The sequence below is a fragment of the Delphinapterus leucas genome, chromosome 18 (assembly GCF_059928025.1).
Source record: "Delphinapterus leucas isolate spDelLeu-1000000601 "Yukka" chromosome 18, BTC_Dleu_Yukka2, whole genome shotgun sequence".
Taxonomy (NCBI): Eukaryota; Metazoa; Chordata; class Mammalia; order Artiodactyla; family Monodontidae; genus Delphinapterus; species Delphinapterus leucas.
In genome coordinates, this window is record NC_143146.1 from 58,686,312 (window position 1) to 58,711,074 (window position 24,763).

Consider the following 24,763-nt stretch of genomic DNA (forward strand, 5'->3'; position numbering starts at 1 on the left):
CTGAGGTTTGACCAGCACTTAGAAGTTAAAGTGTTTTTTTTGTATAATCTAAGAAAGATGCCACGGAAGAAGTGGGAGTTGGAACATGGTCTTTGGAGGCAGGCAGCATGCATAACTTGTGGGAACCTAGGTAAGTTACTCCTCTTCTCTAAGCCTCAGTGCCCTTACCTGTAAAATGGAGATATTGACATGAACCTCGTAGGACTGTTATAAGGAATATCAACATGCCCCTCGGATCCTAGATTCCTAAGACAGAATATAAGCTATGGGTAAAAATGAAACAGTGTCTTAAATTTCATCTCATTTATCTTATCCTATGTGCCTGAATTTCTATTTAAAAGAGACCTAGCTTGGACTTCCCCAGTACCCAGTGGTTAAGACTCCCCGCTCCCAATGCAGGGGTGCCCGGTTTGATGCCTGGTCGGGGAACTAGATCCCGCATGCATGCCACAACTAAGAGCCCGCATGCCACAACTAAAGACCCCACACGTGGCAACAAAGATCCCGCGTGCTGCAACTAAGACCCAGCACAGCCAAATTAATTAATTAATTAATTAAAACACACTGAGATTTTTTTTAATTAAAAAATAAATAAATAAAAGAGACCTAGCTTAAATAATGAATGGGGGCACAGCTCCAGCAGGGGCATCTGGGACGGGAAAACAATTGATAGGATGAGAAGATGCCAGATTTATAGTAGACACTCATTTCTTGCAAGTACCCAATATCATCCCACTGAATGAAACACACACACATACACACACACACACACAACACTGGATGAGGTGAGGGAACGACCTGTCCCACTTTATTGCTTGCCTGTGCTGTTTGACAAGTTCATTCTGAGTAGGTTTCCTTAGGGCGTGAGAATCCTGGGGACATGGCACCACGTTCCAGACTAAAGATGTGCCGAGAAGGGACCCAGCCCCAGGGCCCTTTCTGAAGCAGGAGAAAGTATATAGGAGGTGGAAGAAAAGCATGTAAATATAAGAAATATTAGGAAAAAGAAATTTATAAAGGTTTTGTGATTCACTTAACCTTGTTAATGGAATGTCTATGATTTTAAAGTTATTACTATAATCACATTGTGTTCATTAACAGCATTTCCCCACAGCGTATTTAACTCTTCAAATATCTTATGGTCAATTTTATGTCTATGAGACAAAACACTGAAAGTTCTACCCACCCATGCGTCCCTTGACTTTGTGGAACAAAGGTGACAAATACAGGTTTGATTTGTGCCACCTGAAAGAGCGCCATCTAGAGGCAACTACTTCAAACGGCACCTGCGTTCACCGCTAAGCATAAACTCATCTTGACACAGATGTAACTGCAAAAGTAATACGTACCCTCTGTACAAACCCTGGAATAAGTAAATCTGTAAGACTGATACAATTACAAAATGGAATTTAAGTTGGAAAAAAATGCCTGAGCAAACAGATTTTTGGTTGCCTTTTGGTTCCTTGCAAGTACCAATCCCTTTCACAAAACAAGCTTCACGGGAAGAGGAACTGAGTCATTTGCCTTGTCAGTTACAATTCATAAAAAATAGGCTCCACCATTAGCTAAATACAACTATTCAAATACAATTTAAGAAGTATCAAAAGAAAAAAAAACCTTAAAAAACCAGTAGCAGCAAAAACATTGAACATCTGTAAACAAAATCACCAGTAACAACCCTAGGCTTAATAACAAAGGATCTGCATTCTTGTAAAATATTAAATATACATAACGAAGAGAATATTGGCCATCTTTTTTCTTAATAGACAACACTCAATAATAAAACAATCTTGGGCTTCCCTGGTGGCGCAGTGGTTGAGAGTCCGCGTGCCGATGCAGGGGACGCGGGTTCGTGCCCCAGTCCGGGAAGATCCCGCATGCCGCGGAGCGGCTGGGTCCGTGAGCCATGGCCGCTGAGCCTGCGCGTCTGGAGCCTGTGCTCCGCAACGGGAGAGGCCACAGCGGTGAGAGGCCCGCGTACCGCAAAAAAAAAAAATAAATAAAATAAAATAATAAAACAATCTTATCAACAGGAGACGTGATCATAACAAGTGTTTCACAGTCTTTCTCACGACAGTCAAGGGCATGATGTCGCCACAGAGGGCAAACTTTCCAAAAGTCTTCTCCTTGCTGCGATCCTCGCACACCGGGGGCACTCGGAGGCCTGGAAGCACTGCTTGTGAAAGCAAGCCCTGCATGCTGCAAGCAAGGAGGACAGCCGTCAGCTAACAGGTAGCTGGTTTTCTCAAATATGTACAGACGCTTATGCCCATCCCGGGGAGAGAGGGGATCTGAACCCAGAAACCAGAGTCTTCCAAAGAGAAGTCAGGCAGGTTGAAACTCAGAGGGACTATAAAGTCCCCAGTAGGTCATGAGGGCCAGTAGAACATGAGGCTCAGACAGCTTGATGTCGTGGATGCTGCAGTGCCTCCCAGATCTGTCCAAAGACCACCCCCCAGGGTGCTAAGAGTGCATCACCACATCAATGGCTGATGGCTCAGGAGGAAGCATCCCTTCTCTGGAAATGGCCCTGACTAAAGAGAGCTGGATTGATCAAGGTCATGCCCCCTCGCTGGCCCCAGCCCGCATCTAGAGACTGGTCAATATGAGGTTTAAAGACCTGGCTGGCTCTCTTGTCTCCAGTTTGGCAAAATGCCGCAAAACCATCCCAGCTCCCCTGAGATGCACTGAGTCTTCATGGCTACCCCACCACAGTTCAACTTCTCCCTCTGCCCAACCCGGCTGCCTTCATACTCTCGCAGGTGTTGAACCTGAGAAGTGCCCTAGTGAACTTGGGATTGACTGTGATTCAATTACAAAACAGGGGGGCAGCTGGGGCTTCCCTGGTGGCACAGTGGTTGGGAGTCCTCCTGCCGAGGCAGGGGACGCGGGTTCGTGCCCCGGTCCGGGAAGATCCCACATGCTGTGGAGCGGCTGGGCCCGTGAGTCATTGCTGCTGAGCCTGTGCGTCCGGAGCCTGTGCTCCGCAACGGGAGAGGCCACAACAGTGAGAGGCCCGCGTACCACAACAAAACAAAACAAAACAAAACAGGGGCAGCTGTAACTTGCCCTGATGTAGAAGAATTGGGGGACAGGCCAAACAGGGACCACCTCCTCTCTCCAAACCCTGTTCCATAAGACATCATCCTTTAGCTCTGCCCCACTCAAATTCTCCCCCCTGTGCACCCAAACCTTTATAGGCTCCAATTCAACACAGAAGCACACACCAGCATTATTATACTTTAAAGAAATAACACAGTGATTTAGTCATTAAGCTGTTTTTAAGCTTAAGTTAATTTTGTGCTTAAGTCATCAAACTTAACTTTGCACTTAAGTTATTAAGCCACTATAAAGCTTAAGGTATTATCGCGTTATGATACCTGAACATCTTCTACACGTTGCGGTCTGAAATGGGAAGATGACAGCTGTACTCCGGCAAAATTCACAAATGAAACCCTTTCCTTGACACAGCTGTAAGAATAGGAGTCAAAAAGTGAGAGTCCTCATTGGTAATGTTTCTCCTGACGCAGAAGCTGCGTTACCACTTTCACAGAACTTTATAAACACCAGTTTTTTCCCCAGGTATTGAAATCTTTTATTCTAGCATCCCCCAGATTGACTGTGGAAGTAACAAGTTTCTGCACTTAAAACGTTTATATAAATTCATGAATTGCAATTTTCATAGAAGTCAAATGAAACATTCTGCATAGGACAAAAGATATGCCTACGCAACGTATCATATTTGCACAAGGCCACTGAATGCCGTGGACATACGTAACAATTAAAAAGCTTGTCCATGGCGGATGATGTAAAGATTTCAGTTTGGTATTCTATAAGCCAAGACTGTACACTGCTCTTACTATACAAGAGTTCTAATGACATACAGAGCTCTGTAAACACCAATGTTTAAATGTCTATGATTCTAGCCTCTAGAAGGAACGGGATGCTATAACCTGCCACAAAGGAAGAATCAGAACAATAAATGTGCATTTGTTTTGTCTGGAGAAATTGCACATCAGGGCAGTTTGAGGCACCAGAGAAAGATCATGATTTTAAGTAGGATCTCATTTTGTTTCTGATAGCTCCCCTGCAACTTGTCAGGCTCTGAAGACACAGAGGTCCTGATCCACTGGATCCTGAGTCTACACAGCTGCATTTGGCACGTCAGGGCAGATGGGAGTCGAGGGAGGCCCCCACACAGCGCTGGGCGCCCAGACGACAAGTCGCTTGGCCCAGGCTTGCATCCCAGTAAGATGCTCTTGGTCTGGTACTTAACAGCTCTGAACCTCATTTTTTCTCATCTGCAAATAGTGTTGCTGGTACTTTCCTCAGAGTTTGTGAGGGTTAAACGAGGCAAGTGCAGAACACCCTGCCCAGGCCTGGCCACAGAAGGGACAGTTCAGGGATGCACCCACCAGGGCAGACAAACCTCACCTCACAGCTGGCCACGTGCGCGAGGGAAACTTTCAGAATGTCCTTGAGCAAGGGCGCCAGCAGCCCTTTCTTGACCCGGACCAGGTCCTCCAGGGAGAACAGGTTAAGCTCATCAGTCAAGTGTCCTGGCACCTGTTCAAACTCCTTTAACGTGCTGCCGGAAAGGAAACCAAGGGGAAATCAAACCCACCTGACACAGGCAAGGGCAGAAACAGGGGGGTGCTTTTTCCTGGCACTCACACTGAATATTTTGAATTCAACTTTTTAAAAAATTGCCCCAGGAACAAGTTAACTTTACTCCCCACTTTACATTTTGCCAATCTGCTTGGAAGCCAGGAAGTTAAAATTCCATAAACGCCGAATTTCAAAAAGCTGAACAAGAAAAGTGTCTCTGGCAGCCTGCCCATGTGCACGTTGAGCAAAAGAAAACTGAAAATCTGTTTTTCCAGTCCTGAAAACGTGTACTGAGATAAAAATTACCACTTAATTCATTTCCGCTAAATTTCAAGTCCATCAGCATCACTGAGTGATGCCTCAGGAGGGTTACTATGACTCCCAAACCACTGGTCCAGCACTGAGATTAAGAGGCAGGCATCCAGTGCTTCCCTGGTGGCGCAGCGGTTGAGAATCCGCCTGCCGATGCAGGGGACGCGGGTTCGTGCCCCGGTCCGGGAGGATCCCACATGCCGCGGAGCAGCTGGGCCCGTGAGCCATGGCCGCTGAGCCTGCGCGTCCGGAGCCTGTGCTCCGCAATGGGAGAGGCCACAACAGTGAGAGGCCCGCGTACTGCAAAAATCTCTGCTAAATTCATGCCTGTGCCTTTATGGACATGGCCTTCAGAAGTTCATCCTCAGGCTATACCTATGGATGTGGTCAGAGATTCAGCTAAAGCTTAGTGCTTTTTTTTTTTTTAATAACAAAAGATATTTAAAATGTATGAGGTGTTCAGTAATAGGACAATACTTAATACCACATCATAGTACAGACTATAACACAGCCAATAAAAGTTGACATGCCTCTCTATCAGCATAGCAACACTCGTCACAACAAGCAAAAGAAAGCAACCCAAGAAGGGTGGATGGGTCCACAACAGGTGGAATATACATACAATGCAGTGTCATTCAGCCTTACAAAAGAAGGACATCCTGACACAGGCCACAGCGTGGGGTGAAGCTCAAAGACATGATACTACATGAAATAAGCCAGTCACAAAATGACAAAAACTGTTTGATTCCACTCATATGAGGTACTTGGAATAGTCAAAATCATAGAGGCAGAAAAGAGAAGGGTGGTTCCCACGGGCTGGGGGAATGGAGGCTGGGGAGATGGTGTTGAATGGGTACAGAGCTTCAGTTTTACAAGATGAAAAGAGTTCTGTGGATGGATGGTGGTGATGGTTGGCCAGCAATGTGAACGTACTTAACCCCTTAACTGGACACTTACAAAGGGTTAGGATGGTAAATTTTATGTTATGTGTATTTTATCGCAATTTAAAATAATGATAATAATAATAATAGCCCACTTGTTAGAGCTGTTTCATCCTTATACTGGTCCATTCTTCTTAACATGTTAAATTCCCTGCTAGTGAGTTAGAAGGCTTAGCAACACTCAAGAGGGGCTCCTCATCCCCAAGGAGAGTCACAAGGTGACTGCTATGTACTGGAGGAGCTGGGCCTGGAGGCACAAAGGATCAGCAAGTGCGTAGGGTTATCAGACCTCCCATTCACAGGCCCGCCCGCCCGCCCAGCCAGCAGTAGCACCTTTCAGCAAACCTGCAGGTCTTCAACAGCTTCCTGATATGAAATAGCTGCTCCTGGATTTCCTGATGTGAGGAACCAAACGGGGGGAAAAGTAAATGTGATAAAATAACACTGGAGGATGTATGTACACGTGTAGCTGATTCACTTTGTGATACAGCAGAAACTAACACACCATTGTAAAGCAATTCTACTCCATTAAAGATGTTTAAAAAAAAAACACTGGAAATGTACAAGTCAAAATTAAATGTTATTTCTAACCTTGAAATGCTACAACTCTAGAAAATAAGCTTTTGAAATACACAGTCTTTATAGCAGAGGTTCATTACTGAGTCCAGAGATCTACAGAGGGTCCAGGGGGGACCCAAGTCTCGGGGAACCTGAAGCTTATACAATGTTGGGGGCCTTCTTTAAGAAAAACACCAAACTATATACAAAAGGAGGAGGTCCTGCGATTTGAGACACCATGGATGAACCTGGAGGACATTATGCTAAGTGAGATAAACCAGACACAGAAAGACGAAAACTGCATGATCTCACTTATATGTGGAATCTAAAAAAGTCAGGTACATAAAAGCAGAGACTAGAAGGGTGGTTCCTAAGGGGGAAGAAGTGAGGGAAATGGGGAGATGCTGCTCCAGGGTACAGAGTTGCAGTTACGTAGGAAAAGTCTAGAGACCTCACGTATAGCATGATGACTACAGTTCGCGAGACTATATTAAATAGTGGAAATCTGCTGAGAGAGTAAATTTCAGGTGTTCTTACCACACACACCCAACAGGTAACTGTGTGTGGGGATGGATATGTTCATTAGCTTGACTAGCAATCATTTCACCACGTATATGTATACCAAATCGTCATGTTGTACACCTTAAACACATACAATTTTTATTCAAAAGAGAATAAAATTCAAAAGCTAGGTATAAATGAAAACTACGCATAAATGTGAAATTTGGTTTGGGACCACGGAAAGAGCCCAAGCAGGCGAGGGTCTCTGAAGCATAAGCTCCATCCGCTGGATGGTAAATCCGCCCCTTTGAGGGTCTGTCTGGATGCCCTGAGCTGGGGGAGATGTCCATTTACTGCCACGGGACCCTTTCAGCCACTGGACTCCCTTCCCCGGAAAGGCAGTTGCTCACCCTCACTCTGTCCAGCTCCTTGGCCTTCGTATACAGGCCGTGGCCGACGTGCAGCAAGTTGAAGATAGGCTGGTGCCATATGCTATCCAGCAGCCGTTTGGAGAAATTGCTGACATAGTACCTCCTGAAGTCCCACATCCTGAGGATGCGGGCAGGGATGCACGACTCCGCGTACGAGTGGCAGCAGTCACAGAAATACTTGCCCAGGTATTCGCAGTACCGGAGCCGCTTCACAAATTCTGCAGGACACACGGAAGGATGAGCACTGATCACCTGACGCTGGAAACCCACCCTTGCCTGTCCCCACCTCCAATTCCCTCCCAAGGGCAAGACTCAGCTCGCTGTTTTCACGACGCTGAAGCCGTGCTGGGGAAGCTCTGGCAGACACCGGAGGCCTTGAGTCATGGCCATTCATGAGCTTTGCTTTTGTGTAACAGATGTTGGGAAATAGAACCCTCCCGAAACACTCTTGGATTTGGAAGATGGGCCTTTTAAACTGACGTGTGGTCAAAAGAATATGAGATTCAGGGTCTGGGGATTTGGTGGGAGTCCAGTCTCAACCCCTTACTGGCAGGAAGACTCTCATAAGCCCGAATCTCTTCGGGCTAACTGTCCTGAAGCCACGAAAACAACTCAGAACTGGATTCCGCGATATCACACATATGAAAAATGCTTTGGAAATGATAACGCACTCTATGTAGACTGTTAGGAAGTAGCACCCCAAAGAGTTCCTGAATAAATCAGTGAGGAAAAATATAAAAACACGCACAAAGGCTGGGAATACATAGGAAGAGGAAACACAGCCAGTAAAGATGTAAAAAACACTCAGTCTCAGTGTACAAAGACATGCATATAAAATGAGTGAAATACTTGGCTTTGCCTCAGACTGTCACACATTTAAGAGATCCAGAGCTGGTGAGGTGTAGAGTGGTGGGCACTCACTCACAGGGCTGACAGGAGAGGCTACCTTTTAGGACATTTCCGTGATACAGTTCAATTCTTAAACATGAGGCAGTAATCTTAATTCTGCAGCATTAGACAGAAATGCTAACTTGCACGTGTGGCAATAGAGAAAAGCGTTCATTACAGCACATTTATAATAGATGGGGGGGGCGATCTAAATATCCATTAAGAAGCAACTGGTTAGATAAGCATGGAGCACTCAACAGTGAGATGCCCGGGGGTCTATGAAATACAGGGAAGAGTGTGGGCAGTGGCCGTGCAGGTATAGGTGTGTATTATGTGATCTGTATTTTGTTTTTAAAAATAACCATACAAAGTCCGAAAAAGTGCCCACCAAAAAGCCATCACTGAATACTTCTAGAGGGTGGGGGAAAGAAAGGAGTTTTGCTCTTTGCACTTTTTAATTTGCTAAAATGAACATGCATTGCTTTTGGAAATATTGTTAATAGAACATATTGACAAACAAAAGGTATAGAAATTAATGCAACCAATACCTGGGTGCCCACCCCCTGGCTTAAGAAAGAAAATGGCAGTTCAGTTAAGCCTCCTGTGCGCTCCTCCCTCAAGACTAGGGTCTAAGATGAGCCGAGGCTGACATTTATCATTCATGAAGGAAGCTGATTTTCTCCTTAAGGCACATCACAGCCTTCCTGTGCTTAGGAACACTGGACAGCATTTCAGCACTATGCTTGGGGGCCATTTTAAACAGCTGAAACCACCCCAAAATGCAAAAATGTAAAAACACATGGCACTAAACAAACTGTGAAAAGGACTTGTTTACAGCATGAGAGCTGAAACAAGGAGGCAGAGCTGCCTTGTTCAATTTCAGCTGAGAGCAAGTGCATCGGGCAACTCACATTTCAGGCGATAAATTTTTCGGTGCTTTGCACATACCTGTGAATGCCTGTGCAAACACCGTGAGCACTGATTTTGGAGTCACAAGTAAATTTTAGGGAGTAGGCAAATTTGCAAATACGGAATTCGTGAGTGATGGGTCAACAGTAAGTACATATGTACACACGCTATTATCAAGCTCTAAATTAACATATGACACTTCCCTAGGGTTGACAAATTATTTGTGAAGAACTTATTAAGTGCTTAATGATTCATGTCTGAGCTCTCAAATTTGAAACTTTGAAAAGTCTACTGTACTGTGTCTATTTCCCACCTTGGATTAAGAGCTCTGATATGAAGAATAATGAGTATTATTCTGCGTATGATAGGGCCTCAACACGTTTTATATTAAACGGGAAAAACACAGGGATATCCTGGCCCCTGAACTCTATTTTCCTGATCGAACTTAGCAAGATGTGAAGACAGAGGAGGACAGAAGGGGCCAGTGCATTTTCCTGTCAGAGTGCATCTTTCTCTAACATCTAAAATCCTAACGTTTCAACATCCAGCCACTCATTCACCAAATTTCATTGAATACATACTAAGCATTATACTATCAATACAGAATGAATTACGTCCATCTCTTTTGGTTTCCTCAGTCCTTGAATTAAAACAGAACAAAACAAAGCACCCTAAACCAGCGGTTCTCGACCAGGAGTGATTTTCCCCCTAAGGGACATTTGGAAATGTCTAGACAACTTTGGTTGTCACCACTGGGGAGCTGCTAGAGGCATCTAGGGATGCTGCCCAACTTCCTACAACTCACGGGGTAGTCTCCCCCATGCCCCTCCCAACAACGCACAGCATAGTCTCTCCCACCCCATCCCCCACACATAACAAAGTCAGCAGCACTGAGGTTGAGAAACTCTGCTCTGAACCACAGTCGTCCTCATCTCAGGAAAAGTCAGTGTCATAGAAAAAAAATAAGAGGGAAAAATTCTAGAACAGCGCTGTCCAACAGAGCTCTCTGTGAGGACAGAAACGTTCTTGATCTGTGCTGTCCGATACAGTCACTACTGGCCAGAGGTGGCTGCTAGGCACTTGAAATGTGACCCGTGTGCTTGAGAAACTGGATTTTTTATTTTAATTAATTTTAATTTTCAGTAGCCGCAGGGGCTAGTGGCTACCATACTGGACAGTGCAGTTCTAGAATAAAGCTGACTAAAGAGAAACAATGACGAAATGCAATGTATGAAACTTGGTTGGAAACTGGGTGGACAATTAGCTACAAACATCATCTTGAGGACCACGAATGAATCTGGACTAGTATTAGACAATATTAGAGAATCGTTATTAATTTTCTTTGGTGGGATAACTGTTCATCATCCTTATTTTTAGGACCTGCTAAAGGGTAAAATACCATCCTTTCTGCTGCTTACGTTTCAAATGATTCAGTTTGTGTGAGATTGGAGGAGAGTAAGAAGACACGACAACTAAATTGAGTGTGGAATTCTGGATTGGACCCTGGAACGGATAGCGGTCATTAGTGAAACCCAAATAAACACTGTAGGTTAGTTACTAGGATTGTATCAATGCTAATGTATCAGTTTTAATAATTATACTATGATTATTATAAGGTGAAGGGTGGGTGAAGGGTATATGGGTTGTGCCTGTACTATTTTTGCAACTCCTCTGTAAGTCTAAAAATATCTCAAAATGAAAAGTTAAAATTATCCTAAGAACTATAGGAAGTTCACGGGAAAAGTCCAAAATGATTTCCACGGTTGCTAACGCTCCTGCCGTCTGTGCTCTGCCTACCTCTGTGGCATGTTGTCTGATCTTGTTCCTACTCTCCAGTCATACAGGACTTCTTTGCAGTAGCCTTGGGCCCTTTACATATCGTGACCCCCCCCAACCCGTATACACACACACACACACACACACACACACACACACACTATCTCTTCCCCTCCCCTCCCCCTCCCCCTCTCTCTCTCTCTCCTTTGGGGACAATCACTTCCTTATGAAACCTTTCACTCCCAGCCCCCTGAGCCCAGATTAAGTTCCCTGGCTTAAGTTCCCATAGCACTCTTCCCTTTCTCTTTTGTCGCAGGCATCACCCTGTTATTTACTTGGCTGATGACTTCCTGTCAGCAAGCTCCATGAGGGAAGGACCATGCTATTATCAGTGGTGCAGGCCTACGTCTCCACATGTGAAAAAACTCTGGGAAGTACTTTAAAAGTTGGTGGAATCATAGGCACGCATTCACACTTTCTGAGTCATGCATTCAATATTTACTGAGGCACCAGGATACAGTGGTTAACCAAAGAGACATGGTCCCCACTAGACTAGCGGGGAAGAGGGTCATTCAAAGAAAATTAGTTACAACTGTGATGCATGGCAGGCATTATCATTCAGCATGGCAGAAGGAAGTTCAGATAGATTTCTGCTTTCTATTTTTATTTCTTAAAGTGGAGATGCTCAAAGTCTTTTTCCTTCCAAGATTGCCTATCAAAGGAATGCTTTCCCACAAAGCTCCTTTCCCAGCCTTCTCAGGTTAGACCTATGGATGCCTTCACAGCAAAACAAGTGATTCCCAGTCTCAGGAGAGCAACTCACCTTTCTGACGGGGTGAAACCTAATTTTCTAGGCCCTGGGGCCACTCCCTGAAACCCTCTTAGAGGAGTCTGGCTAGCTCCTGCATAAGCCATTCAGTCATTCAACAAATATCTTCTGAGTCCCAACTGTGTGCCAGGTACGCTTGTAGGAGCAACAGATAAAGCAATGGATAAAACAGACCACATATCTGTCCTCACGGAACTAGAGTCTTCTGACGGAGACAGACAATAATAAGAAAAATCAGTAAAATAGGAAAGAATATTTTAGGGAGATAAGTGGTTGAATAAAAAATAGAAAGGAAGGGGAATATAAAGTGTGTATGTGTGTGTTTGTGGCCAGGAGGGTGGTGAGGTGGACAGTTTCGATAGGGTAGCCAGGGAAGATCTGTGAATGAAGATGGGACGGAAGGAAGAGAACCAGTCAGGGGGACGCTGTAGGGAGGGCATTCCAGGGAGAGAGAAGCACAAATGCAAATCCCGGAGTCAGGAGAGAGCCTGCCGCCTTCAAGGACCAACAGGGAGGCCTTGTGGCTGGAGCTCAATGCCCGACGGGGAGAAAGTTAGGAGATAAGAGTCGGAGAGGTAATGGGCAGTCACAGAGCCTTGTACGTCACGGTGGCCTCTTCATGAAAGAGAGGGCAGCATCATGAAGCGCCTATAACTTCTCATCAAAGGCATCTCTGACAAAAACAATGCACCGCCCAACTCTGATGTATAGAGGGATAAACAGGAAATATAAGAATTGGTTATTTGGGGGTGCTTTTTAACTTACAGTATTTAAAAATGCAAGGGTATGGATACGAAATTATGTAAATTTCATTCACATGCTTATGAATCAAATCATTGTTGAACAGAAGATTTGTTGCTGTGTAATTATTGCTTGTATGCATTTGAGAGAAAAATATACCCATACTTATGTTTTAAGAAAACAATGTTATCACCTAATAAGCAGGCAACCCATTCTCCATACTTACTAGGTTCTATCGGAGTTCCACAGCCAGCACAGAAAAAATTTTGGGCCGCTACCATGAGATCCCTCCTGAGGGCAGAAAATGATAAGAGTTACATTTCAGAAAAGGCCAAGGGGGCATTTTTCACTGATTGGAAGAGAAATTGACATCATCATACTTTTCTTGGCATGGGGGCTTAATTTTATCATTTTTCATTTGGGAAAGAAATAGAATTATTCAGTAGAGTTTTCTAGTTGAAATCTCTCGGTCTTTTAAAAGCCCCTGCTACCACCAAAGCAGAAGTCGGTATCACGAGTAACTATTCCACCGAGGGGTCTTTAGAGACTTCTCACTGGGCATACACAGAATTCTCTCTCCACGGAGAACTAGAGGCACGTAATACACAGGAGAACGTTCAGGGGTACGAGACACCAAGAGATGATGCACTCGGGCAGTTTACAGATGGACCCAAAGACATTTAGATGAATAAGAGGTAATATAAGGCAATGCTATCAAACATTTTTGGTGAAAGATAGTCTACTGAAGTGTTTGCTATTGAACTGTTAGTGTCACAGTTCCACATGGGATTTGGAAATATGGAGAAAGTTGTAAATTTTTAATACAGTTTAGGGTCAGCAAAAGTGGCCACGGTAAAAATATGTGGAACCCTACTCATGTGCCTTTGAGAGGACCCAGTGAAATCCCAGAGGAAAGACATCCCACACCAAGGGAAATGACCCCTCAACAAGGCTTGGAGAGGGGGCTTTTCTGCCCAAGCAGCCCCAGAGAACTTCCTGGCATTCTCTTGAAAGAAAAAAATAAAGTCAGTCTATAAGGCACCTCCACAGGGAAGGCAATGACCCTTACCAGTCCCTTCATAACACTGCAGTTTGTACACTGTTTTAAATACCAACCAAGAGGAATGAAAAAAACTGTATTTCGTTACAATGTCCCTTTGTCTACAATGTCATCTAGTCTCAGAATAAACACTACTTTAAATTATTATATATATTTATATACAATGTATTTATTTCCTTTTTTTGCACCATCTTAGTTTTTTTGTCTTTTAGGATTTTGTTACTTCATAGAGAACAAAGATGTTTTTATTTGCATTCTGTTATGTTTCTTAACTATAGGTGCGCTTTTCAAGATTAAATTTTCCTTTAAAAAAAGTAATTCATTGATTTTTACTTCACATTGCACTGGAAAATAGTGGGCTAGTCTTCAAATTATTGTATGTAATTTTTAAGGCTCACTATTAGCCACTTAATATGAGCCTATTTACTTTTCAATTGTTATGTAATGTTCATAATTAAGGACACATAGTTAAATTCTCAAGTTGTCAAAACTTACAGAACCCAAAAGCCCATGATAAACAGGGTGCCAAGAAAGCTAACTCAGAAAAATATACCCAACTCTACTCTTCCTAAAACAAATTTTTCTTTGTCCCTTGGTATATTATTTTTTGCCTTCACCTATTTTCAGAACGAGTCAGGTGGGACCCATAACAACTTGTTTTAACTGGACTGGAGGGTCCAAGCAGCAACCCAGACTTACTTGAGTGGTGGATGAACATTAAATATGATTTGAAACCTAGGGGGCGCCCAGTCTCCAGTCCCTCTGATCCTCGACTTCAATTTAATTTCCTGTACTATATCCGTGCTGGATTCAAAGTCTTTCCGGACACATTCTTCATTTACAACCTGCATAAATAACCCAGAAGAGGATTTAGGAGCAACAGGCATATTTCAGGAACTGAAATAAAAGAACATTCAGGGCTTCCCTGGTGGGGCAGTGGTTGAGAGTCTGCCTGCCGATGCAGGGGACACGGGTTCGTGCCCCGGTCTGGGAAGATCCCGCATGCCGCGGAGCGGCTGGGCCCGTGAGCCATGGCCGCCGAGCCTGCGCGTCCGGAGCCTGTGCTCCGCAACGGGAGAGGCCACAATGGTGAGAGGCCCGCGTACCGCAAAAAAGAAAAAGAAAAAAAAAAAAAAGAACATTCAAATGTGTTCCCAACATTAAAATTTACCTTGAGAAATGAAAAGTGCTTTCATCTGAACTAAAGGGCCTGGGCAGAGCCTTCCCTGTATCTGAAACCCTCTGCAGGAGAATTGCTTAAGACATCACACAGCTGAGATCACTTCGCTTGGTATTTTCAGTTAGTTCTTTTGTTTCCAGACTTCAAATTGCTGTAAGTAGGTCAGTGTGACCTGGAATGCTTTCCTGCACAGCAGAACCTTACCCTGCTTAGTCAATAGGCTGACAAAGGGTGCGGATCAGAATCCCCTGCTGTAGTCAGACCTTTCCAGAAGCAGCTCTCTGCAGACACTTCCCGGCTTATACAGGTGCAGAGGCACCTCTCCCTACCATTATCCTTTCCTCTTAGCATCTAAAATCCAAACTCCTGAACTTAGCATCTATGCCCTCCATAGTTTGGTCGTTTTTGAGCTTAATTTCCAAGGAAGATTAAGATTAACTGTCCCCAAAACACACCCAGCTACACACAAACACACGTTTTCCAACCACACCGAATCACTCTGCTCAAGAAACACACCATGTGGACTTCCCTGGTGGAGCAGCAGTTAAGAATCCGCCTGCCAATGTGGGGGACACAGGTTCAATGCCTGGTCCGGGAAGGTCCCACATGCCGCGGAGCAACTAAGCCTGTGCGCCACAACTACTGAGCCTGCGCTCTAGAGCCCGCGAGTCACAACTACTGAGCCCACGAGTCACAACTACTGAGCCCACGTGTCACAACTACTGAAGCCCGCACCCCTAGAGCCTGTGCTCTGCAACAAGAGAAGCCACCGCAATGAGAAGCCCACAAACCGCAACAAAGAGCAGCCCCCACTCACTGCAACTAGAGAAAAGCCCGCCCGAAGAAACAAAGACCCAATGCAGCCAAAGATAACTAAACTAATTAATTTTAAAAAATATTAAGAAAAAAAAGAAACACACCACGCGGACTTCCCTGGCGGTCCAGTGGTTAAGACTCTGAGCTTCCACGGCAGGGGGCGCAGGTTTGATCCCTGGTCGGGGAACTAAGATCTCGCATGCCCTGTGGCATGGCCAAAAAAAAAGGGAAACACACCCGGCACCTCCCTGTCACTTTTGCTGCAGCTGCCCTTTGCCAAGAGTGCCCTTCACGTACCCCTACCTGCTACAATTCTGCCTGGCCTGACGATTACCTTGAATTCTGAGATCGCCTATCAGCCTTCCCAAGTTCCCCTGATGAAATGGAACACTGCCTTCCCTGCACTTCCAGAGTACTTTTCTCCCACCCCGACTTTAGCCTCTGCCACAGAGTCCTCTGCCGCGGTGGGTGGCCTGCTCGGCAGGCAGTGTGGAAGGGAACCAGCCTGGGCTTTCAAACGAGGCAGCCTGGGGCTCGACTCCCGCCGCTCTACCACTGACCAGCCCCACTGAGGGTCTGGAACTAACACTTTAAAATTAAAATAACAGTAGCATCTACCTAATAGGAGACTTGTGAGGATTAAAACATGAATTGCTGAGCACAGACCCTGGCGCATCACAAGCGCTCAATAAACATCAGATCCATCAGCACCCAGCAACAAAGAAAGACAGAAACATCTGAGGTGAACAGCAGGCAAAATGAGAATTCAGGGACCTTTGATTCAAGGTCAACTTCTGTTGATACTTACTATGGAGCCAGCTGCATTCAGGGAGCCTGCCAGCTGATAATTAACTTCTGACATCCAGCACTTCTTGAAGAGGTGGTATAACTCTTTGGCTATTAGCTCAGCCGAATTGAAGTTTGGCTCATAAACGACACTAAAATGTAAGAGATGCAAAAATGGAACACTATATTCACGAGGAGTGTTTTACGGTCTTGTGCTTCAGGTTTTCAACTATCCTTCCCTCACCAAAAACCAGAGGAGGTGTCATACAACAGACCGTGCATCTTACCGTGCCCACCGACGGTTATCTTACTCGACTCAATGCCTCCACGCTCAACAGGGCAGCTTGTGTTTGTTGAGGGTACCAAGGGGAGGGGTGGTGAAAAGAGCACCAGATGTAGAGTCAGAAGACCTGAGCGCAAAGCCCTACCTCTGCTCTTTAACAGCACGGCGTCCTGAGGCACATCTCGTCCGAACCTCAGTTTCTGCATCCATAAAATGGGGTTTAAGAAAACCCACCCATCCCACCCATGAGGATTAATGAGAATGTGTACAAGAGTCTTTGAAAGGGGCTTCCCTGGTGGCGCAGTGGTTGAGAGTCCGCCTGCCGATGCAGGTGGACGCGGGTTCGTGCCCCGGTCCGGGAACATCCCACATGCCGCGGAGCGGCTGGACCCGTGAGCCATGGCCGCTGAGCCTGCGCATCCGGAGCCTGTGCTCCGCAACGGGAGAGGCCACAACAGTGAGAGGCCCGCGTACCGCCAAAAAAAAAAAACACTTAAAAATAAAAAGTATTTGAAACACTCTAAAAACACTGTAGGAACTTTAGTAGTGATGGCTTCATTTCTAAGCAGTAATCCTTGTTATTGGAACTGGCTGAATTTGGCCCAAGATGTCAGAGGCCTGGGGTCTACGGTGCCTCAGAGGTGATGGCCCGGGGGTCTGTGTGTAGATGGTACCTCTTAGAGGAGCTGCAGGAACATCCACAGGCCTCTGTGGTATTGCTGAAATCTCCAAGTTCTGCGGGAAAATCAAAGAAAGGGTAGTGAGGTCTTTTAATCTGTTTCACCTCATCGTAGTCAAGTTTATGAGAACACAGAAAGAGCTGCCTGCATCTCAGAAGGGACCAATTATTCAGCATCTCCATACTTCACATTCTTTTGTGTTTCTACTATGAGACTACAGCTAATGACCAAAGATGGGATTTCAAAATATGCCCATCTGAAATTTCATCAAAATATAACTGAGGCGCCAAACAGATATCAGACCATAACGAGCACCTGCTTTTGCATTCAAATCTACAAATGAGATGAGAGATTAATATCGAGACATCTTATTTTTTATATCAGGGACATTGTCTGATCTTGGGAGGAGCTTCTCTGAATGCCACGTAAGGTGGTACTGTGTGTGAAGAGTGTCAATATGTATGTGGGGAGGAGGGTACCTAGTCACAGATCATGAGTTTCCGAATCTTACCTACGATAACGAATTCATCCAAGTCACATTTGCAGTCCTCTTTCATCACATCACAGTAAGTAGGTGTTTCAACCCCTGGGCTGACCTGTAACACAGCACAACCTAGAAGAAGAAAGGAAGGAGATTTCACCAACAAGAAGAAAAAGGACTGCCCAACCTGCAACACCCAGCTAAATCGAAATTGGGGAATGAAAGGGCTAGTTGATTTTTTTTTTAATTTTAAAATTTAGCTGTAAGAATTAAAAAGTACAGGGAGCTCTTTTTGTGGGGTCCATAGGAGTATTCTGCCTACTTTTATGTAAGTTTGAAAATGTCCATAATACAAAGTTTTACAAAATGAAAGAGGGGGAAAAACACTTTTTTTTTCACAGTGAGGCAAAGAGTATAGGTGACAAACATTGTACTGGGTTGAACATGTCCCCCAACATCGTGTCTACCCAGAACCTGTGAATGTGACGTGATTTGGAAATAGGGTCATTGAATTGTAATCAAGTTAAGCTGAGGTCGTACTGGATCAGGGCAAGCCCTAGATCCAATACGACTGGTGTCATAAAAAGAGGGAGATTTGGACACAGACACAGATATTCGGAGAAAGAACATCCTGTGAAGATGGAGGCAGAGACTGGAGGGATGTGTCTACACACCAAGGAACATCAAGGATCCCCAGCAACTGCTAGAAGCCAGGAGACAGGCGTGGACCAGAGCCTCTGGAAGGAACCAACCTTTCCAACAACTTCATGGCTGACCTCTGGCCTCCACGACTGTGAGAGGATAAATTTCTGTCGTCTTACGTCACCCAGTTTGTCATATTTGGCTACAGGAGTCCCAGGAAACGAATACAAATACGTTTATGCTTTTCTATCCCTAATACCAGTTTGGGGAATTATCCTAAGAATGTCATTAAACAGAGGAAAAAAAGTGAAAGAGGAAGGTTTTGATCACAAAGGAGCTATCTGCAGTCCTTTTAAAGTGTTAAAATATTGAAAGCTACCTAAACGCCAAAGAATTGGGAAATGATTTTGCAAATCACGCCATTACCTCAAGAAACACCCTCACTGAAAAATGTGATCATTAAAAAACCATTCTAGCTGGGGGACAATCAACTTCTCAGCTTGCTTTCCTCATGGGTTAAATGGGGACAATTTCACCCACCTCTGTGTTTCTCACACTCTTTCGATCATGGTCAGCAGTAACATACAATTTACATAGCAACCTAGTACAGGCACAAAAATAGACTTAACTGATAAAGTTCCAGGAAGCATCGCTCACCCTATGTGAAGTGCATGCTGATACTGTCTAGTTTTTTGTTTTTTGTTTTTAATACTCTCTTGATCAACCTGCAATTTGTTGAACGCCTGCCTTACCTCATGGAGTAACCTCTATGACCATAAATGTCACAAGAGTGATAAAAGATAAATATTTTTATCTGTGTGGTAGAAATATTTTAAAATTTCATTTCACATATTCATATTTTTAAAAAATTTCAGCTAAGGGCTTCCCTGGTGGCGCAGTGGTTGAGAGTCCGCCTGCCGATGCAGGGGACACGGGTTCGTGCCCCGGTCCGGGAAGATCCCACATGCCGCGGAGCGGCTGGGCCCGTGAGCCATGGCCGCTGAGCCTGCGCGTCCGGAGCCTGTGCTCCGCAACGGGAGAGGCCACAGCAGTGAGAGGCCCGCTTACTGCAAAAACAAAAACAACAAAAACAAAATTTCAGCTAAGCATGAGCTTCCAGTCAACCATTCAACAAATATTTATAAAATATTTCAGGCCAGGCACTATATTGAATGCAAATATAAATAAGACAAATTCTAATCTCTCAAAGAGCTTAAGACCTCATGAGGGGGCTGAGACACCGACACATTTAACCACAAGAAAGCAAGGTGTGTATCGTAGGCCTTCAGAAGTTCAGAGGTCGGGGGAGCCATGCACATAGATAATCACAGAGCATCCTGGAGCACAGCTTATGATTCATTTCCCATGAATGGTACCTCTGCCCTGTGATACAAATCAGGGAGCATGCCACAGAGCTCGTACTGGGAGATTGCTTTTGAAGAATGAGAAGGAGGAAGGAACTAGTGTGCTGTTCCTGGGGAACCGGCAATCCAGGGGAGCCCAGGGAAGCACAGGGAAGCAAATGGCGGGAGATGCCTGTTTGGAGAGGCAGGGAGCAGGTGGACCCCAAAGGCTGAAATCCCAGGGTAAAATGTGGAACAAACGCAGCAGGCCATTTTAGAGGATTAGAAGCTGTGTTCTAGGAGAACAGATGTGTGTAGAATAAACGAGGGGAAAGAGGCTGAAAGTAAAGAGAGAAAATCAAAGGCAGCAAACATACACGGAGGACCTAGATGCAGCTGTTACAGAATGACTGGCCAGAGGCTGCTGTGATGGTCCAGGTGAAAGGTGGGACTGGGGCACAGGTGGCAGGATGTTGTATTACTGTTAAGTCAGGACTGATTTTTTTCCCTTGTAGAAACAGGACGGAGCATGGGCATGAGGAAGAAGAGGCACAGGTAGAGCCCCGTGTACAGGAATACGAATCCCTTCTTTTCTCCCCACGGGTGGCCTCAAGGGGGACAATGGTCCATATCACATTCCCCGGCTCCCCTGGCCATCGCTGGCTGACCAGTTGTGGACACCCAGTCAAAGCAGGCCCAGCCAGGTGCCGTTCCCTGGGAATGTGGACTTGGGGTCCTGAAAGGCTAGGTTGAGCTGTGAGACCCTGACTGAGCCATCAGGGGGACTGCCGAGCTGAAACCAGATGCTAGGGGGAGGGTAGAAGTCTAGCCGCAGGAAAAGGAGAATGAAACAACTGCACGAAGAGAAGTAATGAGAAGCCACAAAACCCCAGAAAAGACAGATACCAGAGCTGCCTCTCTACTGGTCAGTTCTGTACTGGCCACCACTGGGTTCGATGAGGATGCTTTGTATCCTTTTTTTAAAAAATCCCTGTAAATTTGAGCGAGGTAGTATATTTGACATCTATTGATCGCGCACCTGTTTTGTGCCAGGCGTTGTGCTACACACAGAGCCGGTGCCTCCCTCGTCACTGGAAGGTTCCTGATTAAGATGCTAAGTAAAGGCAGTCCCAGCGAAAAGGAGGCTTTAGTTTTCATCTTTTTTTTTGAAAGGAGGGGGGTTGTAAGGGAGTGATAGATGACTAGCTTAGACAAGTTAAGTTAGTTACCTGCCCACCAGGTAAACGTGTTCAACAGCTCCCAGGCTTGTGAAGCAAGCCCTTAGAAGAGAGGTGAAGGGCTGGGAAGAAACTGGGGAGATATCAAGGGAGAAGGAATAATGGAAAAGCATTGCAGCGGATGGAATCTCCCAGGAAGTAAATATAGAGAAAGAATCTAGGACTGAAGCAGGACTCAGACTTAGGAAATGGGAAGAAAATGGTTAAGTCCTAACTTCAGTTCTCAGCTTAGGTCCCCTCCAGTCCAGGAAGGCTCCCTGGATCCCAGAATAAAGAGAGATGCCCTGAGCCCGTGACTCGCCACGCTGGGCCCTTGCTTCTGTTAGCCCAGTGATCACGCATCCCTTTCTCAGCCTCTGCTCCGGCGTGACAGCTCCCTGGGGAAAGGAGCACATCCTGTTGCCTGCGGATTCTCAGCACCCAGCGCATCATGGGCTCCTTGTTATCGGGATGAATGAAAGAGGTCTACGGGGTGGCGGGGGGATGGAAGCCTGTGTAAGAGGGATGCTGAATGACAAGACAGAGGAAGAGGGAAAGCAGGATGGCGCCCAAGAAAAAAGCACATCGATTTCATAACTGAATGGAGCACAGTGACCAATCCCAAGGCAAGCGGCAGAAATGGTGGGTACTGTACAGGTTACTCCAGAAGCTTTAGACAGAGGGGATGCACGTGGCAAATACAGCAGGAAGCTTTCTCATATTTGCCCCACTTGCCTTCAGAGCCACTGTCGGACGAAGTGGAAGAGCCGGATTCCTGCTTTATGTGGCTATAAAACATCACTTCCAAGTCTGCTGGCTCATTCCCGAGCGACCCGCTGGCCCCTCCTGTACTCCAGGTCTCTGTGTGCTGTTGACTCAGAATACTACACTTCATATTCTCCATGACTGAGATAATCATATCTGCGATGTAAAAGTGGGCATTTTCCTGCAGAAGAAAAGATGATCAGTTAAAATTCTCACAAGCATAATCAACTTTTTTTTTCCACTGAGGGTGTATTAGATTGAAAAATCAAGAAGTCGTATTTAAGCGGAGTTAATGCGTAGACATATAAATGTTTATTTAACTGCGTTATCATAGGTCATTACATCAAGTACAGCCCATATCTTCCAGAGACAGAAGATTTAGCCCACTCCAACCAAAAGATGACCCAAGTTGAATTTCTTGTGATATGAAACCCTAGACTGGTGGTGCCTCAGTGGGAGACATCATTCATCAATCATGGAAAACTTCCCAGCTGAGTGCACACACTACCAATCGAATGCTGAAATGAAACTTATTTGCCATGTCTCATCCAGTGAAGCTTCCAGACTGAAATCAGAACAGCACATTCTAAGGGATTAACACTCTCGGTGGTTTTAAAAAGAAAAAAGAAGCTGTGTTCACCTTTTCTACATCCACAGGGAGCACGAATGCCTCTGGTGAGAAGGAATTTGAAGAAACGGTTCTTCCACCGACTTGAATAGCACCTGCCAATACAGCAAGTTATTAAAAATAGAGAAAAAGAAGTTCAAAGGTTATCTAAGAACAATTCTAGGGAGTGGTTTTTAAATGCTGTTTTAAAAATCAGCACAGGGTCTTCCCTGGTGGTCCAGTGGTAAAGAATCTGCCTTGCAATGCAGGGGACGCAGGTTCGATCCCTGGTCAGGGAACTAACATCCCACATGCCGCGGGGCAACTAAGCCCGAGCACCACAACTACTGAGCTCGCGCACTTCAACGAGAGAGCCCGCGTGCCGCAAACTACGGGGCCCACATGCTCTGGAGCCTGTGCGCCATGCGCCACCACTAGAGAGAGAAAACCCACACGCCACAACTAGAGAGAAGCCCTCGCGCTGCAACAAAGAGCCTGTGTACCGCAAGGAAAGATCCTGCATGCCACAACTAAGACCCGATGCAGCCAAATAAATAAAACAAAAAGTAAAATAAATAAATATAAAAAATAAAAATCAGCACAATTCTAGAATAAATTAGGACGACAGAAGAAGAAAGAGCCTTCTGATGGTAGACTTTGCAGATGGCAGAGGGTCATCATTTCTGCAAGAAGCTTCTGGAGTAACTTGGGAGGAATCCTCAGAGAAGGATTCCCAGAGAGCCATGGGAATGGAGGAGACCAATGAGGAAAGAGGGTAGAAAGAGAAGAAGATCATGGAATCTACCTACAGGAGATGGAGGGTGAGAAGGAACAGTCTAGAAGCAGGGCCTTAAGAATTGTGGGCTCATTCCTCCAACTCACTGCATTTGACCTAAAACTTCCTGTTTACAGAAACAAAATCTATCTGAAAAAGGTCAGCACTGCTTCTCTAAAACGTTCTTCCTCCAGTCAAAAACAAGAAGAAGCTGCAGAGGATAAATTCGGCTGACTCATCCATTCTGCGTCCTTATTAAGCCACTCCATTACTGGCAATGAACACCACCAAGACAAAAATGAGGCCTTTCATGTGACATCTTATTGCAGTTTGTAAGGCAAAACATTTCTGTGAGAGCCATAAGCGCTGTTGTCCCAACCTGGTGAATCAGAACTGAATGCTACAGATGTTTTGAAGGCTTTACAGCTCTCGGGGTGGCAAACAGAGTCAAGCAGGATCCCTCCAACCCCTCTGCCTCGTCTTCAAGAACTCCACTCTTGCATGAAAACTTTGGACCTCTTAGTTTCAGAAGCTATCTGGGGTGGGCAAACTTTTCCTGAAAAGGACTAGGTAGTAAATATTGTAGGATCTGAGGGCCACACAGCATTCGTTGCAATTACTACTCAGTTCTGCCACTGTCCTGAGAAAGCAGCTACAGACAAAACAAACACAACGGTATTTGTAAAATCAGGAGTCTGGCGGGGTTTGGCTACAGGTCATAGTTTGGGGACCCTGAGGATAGAGGAAAAAGCACAGAGCAAAATCAGACAGTGGATTCCGGTTCCAGGCCCACCCCCCCCACCCCACCCGCGTTCACCAGCTATGCCTCTGCAGTAAAATTTCCTCATCCCTGGAATTGGGATAATTATTATTATTGGCATATTTACCTTATTAGGAAACTGAAGGAGATAAGGAATGTGAAACCACTTTGTAAACGTGTAGATCCTATGCAGACAAAAGGAATTGTTTCTTACAGCCCCAGGAAATGCTGACAGGCTCAGGTGTCTTTCCCTCCCAAATAATCTAAAAAAGGAAAACCCTGCTGCTGCCCTTTGAGAGGCAGCAGATCCAGGAAAATCCCAGGCCTTGTGGCAAATGCCTGCTCTCCCCACTGTTGCCCCCATATCAAAGAAAGAAAGAACCATCTCACTCGGGACTTCTTTTTCTTAAGCCCATGGAATGAATCCCCTTACCAAGTTTAAGAGATACTCTCAAAAGACAGAGTGGTTTTTAAAGGTACTTAGATTGCTGGGAATCACTGTTTTTGGACAAAGCGGCTGGGGTGCCTGTTTTCTTTCTTGGAGAAAGGATAACTTGAAATTGCAGAACCACTTCTTGTAGAGGAATACAAAAAATGATTTGGGGCAGGGGTACACTAGGCCCTCCAGGTCATCTTCCGTCACTTTATAAGTTGTCGTGGTGGTGGCCTGCGGGAGAGAGGCCTTTCAATTTTCTCTGTTTTTTCCTCACTCTCCCCTGAGACAACCTAGTAGGAAACTAATTTCTCACTTTTCAACCAGTGGATTTACAAGTCACTCTTTTCCTGAGAGCTATCCGGCCAGGTGAGTGAAAAGAGAAAAAAGGCCTATAGTCAGACTGTGCCATTTTGCTCAAATTTGGTTCTGAACTCAAAC

General features: G+C 45.3%; 1 protein-coding gene across 3 annotated transcripts in view; it reads right to left on the reverse strand.

Moving 5' to 3' along the window:
* Positions 1-1,968: 1,968 nt before the first annotated feature.
* Positions 1,969-24,763, reverse strand: part of RUBCNL (rubicon like autophagy enhancer) — a 38,056-nt gene continuing 15,261 nt past the window's right edge. For 2 of the 3 annotated variants that reach the window (XM_022574856.3, XM_022574855.2), the window contains exons 3-14: positions 22,388-22,470; positions 21,718-21,928; positions 17,811-17,912; positions 17,294-17,354; positions 16,359-16,488; positions 14,254-14,399; positions 12,721-12,785; positions 7,331-7,569; positions 6,195-6,256; positions 4,435-4,588; positions 3,381-3,471; positions 1,969-2,199 (exon numbers count right to left, since the gene is read on the reverse strand). In XM_022574856.3, the coding sequence (XP_022430564.2) occupies positions 2,078-2,199; positions 3,381-3,471; positions 4,435-4,588; positions 6,195-6,256; positions 7,331-7,569; positions 12,721-12,785; positions 14,254-14,399; positions 16,359-16,488; positions 17,294-17,354; positions 17,811-17,912; positions 21,718-21,928; positions 22,388-22,470 (1,466 nt within the window). In that variant the 3' untranslated portion in view covers positions 1,969-2,077. The remainder of the gene's footprint in view (positions 2,200-3,380; positions 3,472-4,434; positions 4,589-6,194; positions 6,257-7,330; positions 7,570-12,720; positions 12,786-14,253; positions 14,400-16,358; positions 16,489-17,293; positions 17,355-17,810; positions 17,913-21,717; positions 21,929-22,387; positions 22,471-24,763) is intronic. The other variant, XM_022574857.2, reaches the window with a different exon arrangement.